General features: G+C 37.9%; 1 protein-coding gene across 1 annotated transcript in view; it reads left to right on the top strand.

The window, feature by feature from the left end:
• The first annotated feature begins 8,555 nt into the window (after positions 1-8,555).
• Positions 8,556-12,055, top strand: part of EDEM3 (ER degradation enhancing alpha-mannosidase like protein 3) — a 36,644-nt gene continuing 33,144 nt past the window's right edge. The window contains exons 1-2 of the mRNA XM_015816639.1: positions 8,556-8,815; positions 11,576-11,621. Of these exons, the coding sequence (XP_015672125.1) occupies positions 8,652-8,815; positions 11,576-11,621 (210 nt within the window). The 5' untranslated portion in view covers positions 8,556-8,651. The remainder of the gene's footprint in view (positions 8,816-11,575; positions 11,622-12,055) is intronic.

The following is a 12,055-nucleotide window of genomic DNA, read 5'->3' as shown; positions in this document are numbered from 1 at the left end:
CAAGAGAGAGAAAAACATTGTGTGATATATAGTAAAGAAAAAAGGAAAGCAAATCATCAACAGAAGTAATAGTAAAAATTTCCTTACTGGAATCTTATGGAACACAATTGTACATAGTGTTTTAAATTTTCATAGGTATATTGTTGCTTTTGTACTTAAAAGCTTTGGCAGATACTTTGAGAATGGAGAGAGCTAATTCCTCTTCTTTATCATTGTTATGGTTGTTATATTTAAAATTTACCAGAATAATTGGAACCGATTTTGCTATCCTTTTTTTCTATAACCTTCTGTGGAGCACTTTATACCTGCTTTTTTCAAAGGGAACAACAAATGTTTATAGTAAAAAACAAAAGGGCTTCATATATTCAGTGATTATTCCAGAGTAGGACAGGGCATTTATGACTCTGCTCCTCTGACTCTCGACTTCAAAAGAGCCTTCTAAGGGCTAAGGTTAGCTTCTAAGGCTAACTTTTGTTCACCTGATTAGAATGATTTTTTTTTCCTGATCTCCTGTCCTAGAACAGGAGAAAGGGAAATCCATTGCAGTAAGTCTGGTTGAACTGCTAGCTAGCAGATGGCCACAAAGTATTTTAAAACTGATAGCAAGGGCAGGTGCTGCAAATGTAGTCAATCTAAATAACTAATCACGTATTGTAAAACAATTTTAAAAGTTTGTAATTAGATGCATTAGCAGATTCCAGAGCAGCTACAGATATTATTAGCCACAAAACAATAAATTGCCACTGGCACAATTTGGCACTCATTTTGGGCAGGAAGAGAACTCTCTAGCTCAGGGGTCTCAAACTGCCGGCCACAGGCCAGACGCGTTACCAGGAAACCATGCCCACCCCATTGCCGCCAATGGGAAAAAAGCTCCGATATGTCGCGCGACGTCACTTGATAGAGCAGAGAATGGCGGCTATACTTTTGGCTGCTTGAAAATTTTAATTTACTAACTCATTGCTCATCTTCCATCATCCTGGTTTTTTTAACTGCTATTCACAACCCCCAGAACTAAAATATTTTTAGATTATAATCCTTTGAACTCTGAACTGTATAAATACCCTTTAAATGCATAGGCTGTCAAATTATTTTGATGATAAGCCATCATTCTACTATTTCATTTCAGTGCGTGAAATAAAAAAAGAAGACATTAAATAAATTTGCATTGCCTCATAATTACAGATCTCTTTTTTAACATGTTGGAATAGTTGATAGCATGCTTTGACAATTATGCGTTTAGCATTCTATAGCCCATACTTAGGATTTGATCTGTACAACAATAGAATTTCACTGGGGGGGGGGCTGAATGATGGCAGATTAGCAAAATAATAGAAACAATTAGTCACCAATTAGTTCCACACTTGTCAGCACTTCTCACTCCCAACTGATTTGTCATTATTTGACAAAGAAGCAAAGAGGGCAGATTTACCCCTAAAGTCTCTAGTTGCTAATCTTTGTCATAGTTATATTACAATGTGAATTAATTTGAGATTTTAAATATTTAATTCCGGCTATTATTGTTGCTTCAGAAATAATGTCTATCAAGCATCAGGAACATTCATAGTAACAGTCACTGCTTTAAAATGGGGAAGAGGGACAACCAGGCAATCAAAACCCTGCCCTTTTCTACATGTGTGCAGTGCATGCAGCAGATATGAAAACAGGGCAAGGTTTTCATTGGCTGATTGCACTTGCCATTTTCTAAGTAAGCGACTGTCCCTAGAGACACCCTCTCAGGTACTGTATTGTCTTTTTAATTCTCACAATATAAGTTAAAAAAATTAAAAGGTACTATGCAGCAAAATATTCTAGCTGAATTGTTATCTCTACACGAAACCAGTTATGTCCTGTTTCTTTGCAATACAATATATATAGTGACAGTTATTCCAGTGTTTTAGTATTTGTGCTTGAATAGGAAACACATCCTCACATCTAGATATTCAAGTCCTTTTTGATGTTTATTTTTAAAAAGGATCCTTAGACGGAATATATTCCTATGTTGGAAATAAACATTTAATCAAAACATTAGGATAAGGACCCTAGTAAATGCAAGCATAATAATAATAATAATCAGACATTATAGGACTTATTGTCCAAAATGTTTGTACTGCCTAACAACATGTGAAGATTCTATATAGATATAGATTCTATATCTATATTAACCATGCATGCCAAAACACAGTTTGGAAGAAATACTTCAGAGCTTGTGCGAGTAGAAATACAGTTCTTCTCTGCTTCCACTTAAAACTTTCATATCTTCTTTCAGATTTCTGAAAATCTGAAAAAGACACCACTGCTTTAAGAGTCATGTAAGTTGACTCATTAAAGCGGCTGCATCTTTTTTTAGGCTCACCTATGAGCTTGAAAAAAGAAATGGTGGCAGTAATTAATAGTAGAGGTACTACGAACATTCCTTCTGAATTGTTTTTAAAGTTTGCATAGCTCTAGCCTGTATATAATAAACCAGTACTTAGCATCCTGAGATTTCAGAAAAGGCTCTTCCGCTATTAATTGCTGCCACCGTTCCTTTTTCAAAGTCATTGGTGAGCCTAAAAAAGGATGCAACTATTTTAATGAGTCAACTTACATGACTCTTAAAGCAGTGGTGAATATCATTTCAGAAGTAGAACGTCTTTATGATGTTATAAGAAACTTGGCATTGATACTGAAAATAATAATCTATGTTGTGTTCCTATTCTCACAATATGCTTTCATAATCTGTTTCCTAACTTCCATTCTGTAGTATTTGATGTGGAAGCAAGTCTTTGCTTATTGAATATAACGTTAGATCTTAAGAAAGATGTGTTGGATGCTAGGGCTGTGTATATTTAAAAAATGATTTGGTACAAGTGTAATGAAGCATGCACAGGCATAATAACTCTTTCAAGCAGTCAATTATTTTTCAGGCTTCTATAGGAGAGTGAAAAATATTTTTTTAAAGCAATGCTGTACAGCATTGTACAATATTTTTTTAAAGCAATGCTCTCCTATCTAGCACAATATCTTCTCTGCATTATTTTCAAAGCATGCACAGTTCTATTAGATTTCATAAAGAGAAATAAAATTAATGCAAATCTACCATTTTCATTCAAAAATTGAATATCCGCTTATGATTCATAATACATACTTGTTTCCTCAAATAAGGGATCTAAATATTTACTTTTAATTGAATCTGAATTATTTTTATTTAGTAACATGTCCAATTGCTTGCAGCTGAGCCTTAAGAGAATATATTTAGGATTGTAGTCTTAAAATAACCAAATTCTTTTTTTTCTCATTTTGAAGATTTGTGTATTTAATAGGAAATAATATTTCAGAAAGTTTCTTCTTGACTTTTTAAAATCTGATATACTCTAATTTCATATGTGGATGATTTCTTTCCTATGCACAGAATATTCCAGATATCATTTAACATTCTTTATGTGTAGATATTTCATTTGAATAATCAACTTGAGTAAAAGAAACTACAAAACGCAATGTAATGTGGTTAACTTTTCTCAACTGCATGTTTCCAAATAAAATATTAATCTCTCACATTGTGCATTTCTTCAAAAGAGATTTGGTACTTATTGGTGGGGCTGTTTGCTAGGTATTTACAAAATCCTAGTGAATATCACATTTGCTTATTACAGTGGCAACCTATTGCATAAGGACAAATGTACAGATTGTAAATACAAACATCTAATTTTGAGATAATGAATATAGTGCAGAACGGAAGCTATGAAAGTAATTTAGGAAATATATTCCATGTACAAATTTAGTCTTTTAGCTTTCAAACTGGATAAAAGTTGAGAGATTCCTATTTATTCAGAAATCTCTTTAGGTTATTAAAAAATAATAATGACTAGAATGGATGCTGGCTAGTAACATGAGAGGAGGGCGTAAACCCATGCTTCCTAACATTACAACAACACACCTGCCTGATGTGATTATCTGATTTAGCTTCAAGATAATGGCTGATGAAGCCTAAAAGAACTTGTATCAACTCTGTCCTGGATGATGTTATCATATTGTGGCGGGGAAGGGCAATGGACTTTATACCAGCGTTGCTAAAGGTAGCTAAAGGCTGTCTCCTTTCTGAATTGGTGAGGTAAAAAAAAACATGGGAACAAAGCAAAAGAAAAAATGATTAGCTTCATTGGGCCATGCCAAGAAATATGTAGAGAGGGGGACTGTATTACTTTTTAAATCTTTTGACAATCTAATATTTGAATTGATCCTTCTGTACTTTTTCAATCAGTGTTCTTTACTCAGAGAAGTAAACATATTTTTCAGGATTTGCAATTCACACATCTAATCAACTCTTAAGGTGATGTATGAATTGGCCAGTTTTCACACTTTCTACAGCATGTTGTTGCAAAAGTATGTTGAACACTGCTGTAATAAACTAATAATTAGGTTAAATATAAGATTTATTCCTCACATCAAACACTACATTGGTGTGTCAGAGGCAGCACCGAGCTTTTAAGCAGGATTACCTTTCCAATTTTGATCAGAGTACCTGAGATTTAGTTCTTTATACTGTGTCTGTGTTCCAATAACATCTGTATGCAAGTGAAAATAATTTCTCTAACTTCACAAGTGATGTTGAACTTGATAAATATATTTTCTTTTTAAAATCTAAAAAAGAAATCTCTGAACATAGCTTCTTGCTTTGCCAATAGTTCCTTTGTCTCTCCAAAGCCTGGATAACCCTAAAGAGAATCAAGCCCAGGTGATCTTGGAGATAAATCTGAGGAAATGACTATTACTTTGTTTTTTTTCCCATTCCCTTTCCTCACCCCCCACCTCAAAACAGCAATAGCACTTAGACTTATATACCACTTCATAGTGCTTTACAGTTTACAGAATCAGCAAATCGCCCTCAACAATCTGGATCCTCATTTTACCGACCTTGAAAGGATGGAAGGCTGAGTCAACCTTGAACTAGTCAGGATCGAACTGCTGGCAGTTGGCAGAAATAACCTGCAATACTCCATTCTAACCACTGTACCACCATGGGTCTAAAGCCACCAGTCAAAGTCAATTTTCCTTTAGTTGTGTAAGACTTTTCAGCTCAGAATCCAAATAAATCCCAAAGAGACTGAACACGAGGCTACTGCAAAAGAAAGCTTTATTCTTTGATCAAAGGCAAAGCTGGGTGCTGTGTCCCTGACACAGCGGACAGAGGAGAAAAGGCACACACACACTAATTAAAAAGTTTTTCCCTTTTATAGCTAATGTACTTTCTCACGCTAATAGTCCTTGCGCAGCCAAAGATTTCGTTTTCGTCCGAATACGCATTTCTTATCAAGTTAAGCACAGTTTGTTACAGCACTACGTTCCGAATACACAATTGCTGGCATACAGCCTCCCGGCTTTTTCTCCTTGAGCAGTACTTTTAAAGTTACAGCTCAACTTGGTCAGCACAATTTTAAGTTACATCAAAGCGAGGTACAGAAAGCAAGCAGGAAAGAATGAACAATAGCTGGGCTATTCATAAAAGATTATATATTCTGATCCCTTCAATTGCATTTGTTGCATTTCCAGATAGCTGGCATGGTGACGATGATAACCTTGCCTTTAACTGGAGGATGAGACTTAGATTAGATACATTATGCAAGTGGTTTGCTGGTTTTCCAGGGTTAATCCTCAAAATTAGAAATAGTGCTTGGTTCCCGAACAGGTCTGTTTGGTCCAAAACACCACAAGAAACAGGACACATACATAACATAGATAAAAATCTAAATTAGATTTCATTTCCATTTAATTAAAAATTACCTAACAAGAGTATTCCGTCATATATTTGAGGTTTTTTAAATTACAATGAAAGCGATAAGAAAATATTTGGAGTTTTTTAGAGACTGTGCCTAAAGCGTTTGTTTATTCCCAAGTTCCCATGGTCCTATTTTACAATGGAAATTGCTACTGTAATGTTGCACACTTCATGCTCAAACTGAAGATTCTTACATCATGCTTTTGGCTAAAAGTTGCGTTTATACTAGAATCCTGGCAATTTCAGAAACACAAATTTCCTTCTTGCAGAAGACTGACAGAACTTGAATTACAATTATTTAATGTGATTAAACTTTGGTTATAAGAAAGTAGATAATACAACAGTTTGTTTCTATGACCTGTAATCTCTATGGGTATACATTTAATTTTTTTCAGAACATGATTCCTTTTTTCTAGATATATATCATCGTCATCATTTTAGCCATTGTCTATCCACTGCAGGATAGTTTCCAACCTATATGATCCTGAGCTTTTTTTTTGCCAATTGGCCCACAGTATTTCCTGATGTCATCGATCCATTTTGTTTTAGGTCTCTTTCGTGGACGCTTTTTATCAATGGATCCATTCTGTGACTGCCTTGGTCATAGATGCATGGAAAAATGCATGCTCAGCATTACAAGACAAGATAGAAAGACCTGCACATGGCTTACAGAACAAACAAAAGTATACGATATCATCAAAAGTGAAAGAACTGAAATGGAAATGGGCTGCTCACATATAAGAAAAACTAATGGCAGGTGGAGGGAGGGAGGGAGGGAGAGAGAGAGAGAGAGAGACTATCATTTGTCACCAACAAACCAACTGTTTTATATCCATAATTTCCAACATCCTGCTATTACTGTAGAAGATTATTTTTGTGGAGGAGGGGACATTTGAAAAACTGTAGAGCACTACTGTAGAACAGTACTGTACTTGATAATTCATGCTACAGAAACTACAATTCCCAACATTCCTTTAAAGCACTGCATTGTGGGCTTTGACAGGCAAGTGTCAATTTCTGCATTGTGTGTGTGTGTGTGTATACACATATCGATAGATAATAAATAGATGATGGATGGATGGATGGATGGATGGATAGATAGATATAGACAGACAGACACTTTTTCTGAATGGTGATAAGAAACTGCCAAAAAAATAAGAACAATAGCAATGTTGTGACTAAGTATAAAGTATCTTGCTCTCATCCATCCAAACCCAGGAATTCACATAGTCATTTGAACCGATGGGGTTGATAGAAATGTCTATCAACTCCTATCAACTCCCTCTTCTATCCACTCTAATTGTAAGCCTGCAGCTTTCAATATGAGCCAGTTTGGTCTAGTGGTTAAGGCACTAGAAAGAAAGAACGGGTTCATGCCTTAGCCATGAAAGACAGCTGGGTGACTTGCGCCAATCACTCTCAGCCCAACCCACCTCTCAGGGTTGTTGTTCTGGGGGAAATAGGAGGAGGAAGTTGTGTTGGATATGTTTGCTGCTTTGGGTTATTTGTAAAAATAAAGGTGGGATACAAATAAATAAATATGCGAATTGAGGGACTGCAGCTAAAACCAAAGCTCCAACTCTTTTTAAAAAATTACAAGCAATGTTAAAGATTTATGTGAGAATAGGAAACAACCGTTTTTCCATTGATTTCGGGTGGAAGTCATGCCCGTGGGTCGCAGCAAATGTAACAAAGGTCCTTAGGATACGTTCAATATCACTATCTTGGCATTAGCTTAAGAGATGCTTCTTTATCCGATTGACAGTTCAGCTGCAGATATAAGAGGACCAGGAGAAGAAGAAAAAACCCTGATGGCCCAGACAAAGAAAATGCAGAAAGCGGACAATTCCGTTTGACGCAGGAGTTTTTTTAAGTTTTGTTTTTTTTTAAATTTGGAGGTGTGTCATTATGCCTGGGCAACAACTTCAGCACTATATGATCCTGAAACACGCCGTTCGCAAGATCACTGCCCAGATGTTGTGACGTAGGCGAGTGATTAGAGCGTCCGCTCGGGGAGCTTCTGAAGCCTCAAACGTTACACTCCGAGCTGCGCAAATTCTCCATAATCACATTCGCTTTTCCGAGGCCGAGTAGCGTCCACCGAGCCGTTGTTGTTGCTCCGAGCATCAACGCGAAATCACCGCGAATTCCGACCTCCTTAAGCTTCACTCTTTCCCTGCCTGATCAGGACATAATGAACCCGCCTGATACAACAAACGTTTCCGACGTTTCGGGGCAGGAAGATTCCCCATCACATTCAATATACGGAGAGGTGTGTGTGTGTCGTTCTAAAATCAGTGTTTCTCAACCTTGACAATTGTAAGGCATGTGGACTTCAACTCCCAGAATTCCACAGCCAGCAATGCTGGCTGTGGAATTCTGGGAGTTGAAGTCCACATACCTTAAAATTGTCAAGGTTGAGAAACACTGTTCTAAATTCAACCCTTGGCATCATTTTTTCCAAACAAGGATCGGCCCGAGATGAAGCCGGAAATTACGCATTTCGACGGAGAGAGAGCGGTCGCTAGAGCAACTGCTTATCTTTTGAGAGTGCGACAGCCACGTCCAGGTTAGGAGGTAGCCGCCCGTTTGTTCCACGTATCACTGCATCCGGGAGGGAAGGGGGTGTGTGTGTTAACCCACGGTCAGGTGACGCAAACCTCGGGTCTCATTGGGCCGCGGGTAGCGGCATGTCACGTGACCGGAAGGGAACCCGGAAGCAACCTAGCGGCAAGATTCCGGTTTCCTTGGCTACGCCAGAGAAAGGGAGGGCGTGTGTGTGTGTGTGTGAGAGAGAGAGAAGGCGAGCGAAGGGCTGGTCCCTCGTCTTGTGTGGCGGCCGCGCTGTTTGAAGGGATGGGACAGAGCCGGGCCTAGCGGGGCAGCTGCCGCTATGAGCGGAGCAGCAGCTGGGGGTGAGGGAAGGAGCGGCAAGTGCCTGGCAGGCCGTTGGTCTGGCTGGAAACTGCTGGCTTTAGGCCTCCTCTCCGCTTCTTCGGTGTTGGCAGCAGCGCCGGCTGTGCAGGCTATGGGCCGGGAGGAGAAGCGTCATCTTGGGTAAGAGCCCCTTTTTCCCGTCGCCCGCTTTGTTTTTTTTTTTTCTGTGCCGCAGCTGAGCCTACCTTGGTTGGGTTCAGCCAGCCCACGCTTGGCGAGGATACCGTTGGGTCCGGTTGCGAACCGTGGCTTTGTGAAGCGGAGGGTGAGCATATTGTGTCATGGACCCGAGGAAGGAGTTGATGTTGGACCAGAAGACCTCCAAGGTCCCTTCCAGCTGTATCCCGATTGAAGCCCCGCTCCTTTGCAGGTTGCATTTGGCTGCCCGAGGAGACGGAGCAGTTTCTCTGAAGTCTTCTTTAACCTGACACAACCGAGGGCTGAGTTCAAGCTTGCCCCCGAGGTAGACCGACAAGGGTACCCCAGCTCATGGTTTACTCAGTTTCTAAATGTAAAGCTGGACAATAAATATGGTACTGTGTAGGTTTTCAAAAACTAAGTCGTATTTCGTTAGATTCCCCCCTCCCCCTTCGAAAAATTTCCTCCACCCACCATTATTTTTTGTGAAACTTCCCTGTCTAGAAATGATGCTTGTCATAGCAAGGCAGGGATGTAAGAACTTGGGTTAGGCAAATTGAGAAATGTTAGTCAAAGTGAGTAATAACAGTTCAGAACAAATGCTGTCATTGAGAGAGAATAGAAAGATGGCGGGGGGGGGGGGTTTAAGCTGAAGGATGCAGTTCCTCAAGTTTAAAAAATGCTAGCAGGATCATAAATGCATGGATGTTATTCTAGAAAATGATGTTCATATAATTTAAAGCTCACTTATATAGGTTTACTGAACTTCTCTTATCTCTGTGTCGTTGCTTTTCATAGGTGAGTTGGAACAGTTTTCTTTTTTCATTTTAGTATTTCACATTTTGCTGATCAATTTTTCAGTGATGCATGTTCCATTTGTGTTTATCATATGGCAGTATGATGGTGGTTCTAATATTTCAGTAAGGCATAAGTGTATTTAATACAGAATTTTAAATATATGTGATGTAGCAGATATTGGAAAAGAGCAGTGAATCCCATAGTTGAAAGTAATTTTGGAACTTCTCAGAGAAATGCATTTATTTCTTCGCTGTTGACTTCCTTTGAGGACAGTTGAAGGCCCTGTAAACTGTAATGCTATGTAGACAATATAATTACTTGTAAAGATTGGATATTTCACTGTTAAAGGATCATCTTGTTAGCTGTGTAAACAATGTTTTGTTTTGAAAGACTAGATACTTTAAAATTATAGCAAATAATGAGCTTACTTAAAAGGCAAATCAGATGCTGGTGTTTCATAGAATAAAACAAAAAATATGTACATGTTCCACATGAATGTACATCTGAGGAACCTAACTATAGCACGTATCTTCAGTGTCCATGTCTACTAATAATCAAGGATGCATCCACACATTACATTTATAATATTTCCACATTTCACTTTTTTAAAAACTGTTGTAATATTAATTTAATCTATGGCAGAAAACAAATTCATTTTTTGAGAGCAGCATTAGGAGAACATTAGATTTCTGGAGTCCTCTGGCCTTTATGGAAAATGGAACTTGGATTTATTCTGGGGCTCTAAATTAAGAATTTCCTAATTCATGGCTTGATTGCTTGACTATTAACTGCAGTATTCTAATAAAGTTAATTTTTGATATGAAAATGCATCTGTATTCATTATCAGGTTTTAAATGATATGAAAATGCATCTGATTTCATAAGATTTAAATCAGCGGTTCTCAACCTATGGGTCGCGACCCCATTTGGGGTCGATTGACCATTTCACGGGGGTCGCCAAGCAAGGCTGTCCGCCATTTTTTTCCCCTTTTCCCCTTTTCCGGTGGGTGCCTTACCTCCCTTGGGCTGGGCCAGCTGGTGGTCGGCCTGCTCCGTCTCTGCCGCTTGCCAGCTACGCCTCGGCCGGCACAGGGGGCGGAACCATGCATGTGCGGCGCTCCTGGGCAGGGAAAGTCCTCGACTTACGACCGGTTGGGTAGTCCTCGACTTACGACCGGTTTAGTCCTCGACTTACGACCGGTTTAGTCCTCAACTTATGACTGGTTGGGGGTCGCGGCATTAAAAAGGTTGAGAACCACTGATTTAAATAAACCCATATAGGTTCAGTGAGTCTTATGACAGCCTCAGTGACAACTGTATTCAATTGGCACATTTTTCAAACTTAAAGCAGAGTTAGCAATACACATTTGAATCTGAACTCATGATGTTTTGAAAATGGCCATGTAATTTTCTTGATTGCCCCCTTCCAGGATATTTTTGAGTTCTCAATCTAGTGTCTTCCTTCCGTATCTGACTGTTTTTTTGCTTTTTTGAGAGCAGCTAAAGTGAGCTAAATACTGTCACCTAACTGAGCATTAAAAAAAAATCAGTATTGAATCTTATCTGCTTGGAAAGCTCAATAGATACTGTACATGGATCTTTTTTCTGGAACATCTACATTCATATAATCATTTTGAATTCCTATTAAGTAAAAAAAGCCATTTGTTTTAAAAAATAATTTCATAAAGAATTATTGCTCTTTTGTAATAACAAATGGCTACATAGTTTATGATTGTTAAAATAAATGTTTATAAATTTGAAATAGCGTATAGATTTTGGCTTTATATAAGTGCTCAGTTGTACTGTTTGTTGCGTCTTATTATAATCTTATTATTATAATCTTATAATCAAAATGTTTGGAAAGTCTCTGCAGATTAAAAAAAAGTTGCTAGTAAATCTTTCACTTGAGCAGAATTGAATTATTTTCGTTTTATCTCTTTTTTAGAAATCAAGTACTGGAAATGTTTGATCATGCCTATAGTAATTATATGGTAAGTGCAATGTTTACATTATTTTAACATTAAATAACAATCTGTTTTAAAGCTGTTTTTACATAAACTATATGTGGTGAACTTTTGCTAGTATTTTTAATCATGATTTAATGTAAGGTTGGCCAGCTCATCACCTGCAGATAGTAGCAGGTAAGCAGTGCTCTACTTTCATACTGATACTATGTTTTTTTACTCTGTTTTTTGTTTCTTTCCTTAGTGTATTAATCCTAAGAGAAAGCTTATATATCCTAATATTTTTTCCTCTGTAAACAATAGGGAGAGATCATACTTCCATTCCTTGATAGTTTGACTAACAAAATTCAGTGGCAAGTCTTCAAAAAGGAATTTGGGGTCCACAGATGATTGGCAAACTATTGGCTGCTCATTCTTGTACTAAAATACAATCAAGGGTCATAATTATTGTTTGGTGTAAT

Source organism: Protobothrops mucrosquamatus, unplaced genomic scaffold (assembly GCF_001527695.2).
Source record: "Protobothrops mucrosquamatus isolate PMUCROS unplaced genomic scaffold, P.Mucros_1.0 scaffold472, whole genome shotgun sequence".
In the NCBI taxonomy this organism is placed as follows: domain Eukaryota; kingdom Metazoa; phylum Chordata; class Lepidosauria; order Squamata; family Viperidae; genus Protobothrops; species Protobothrops mucrosquamatus.
Note: the sequence above shows the minus strand (reverse complement) of the source record. Positions and strands in the feature narration are given on the sequence as shown.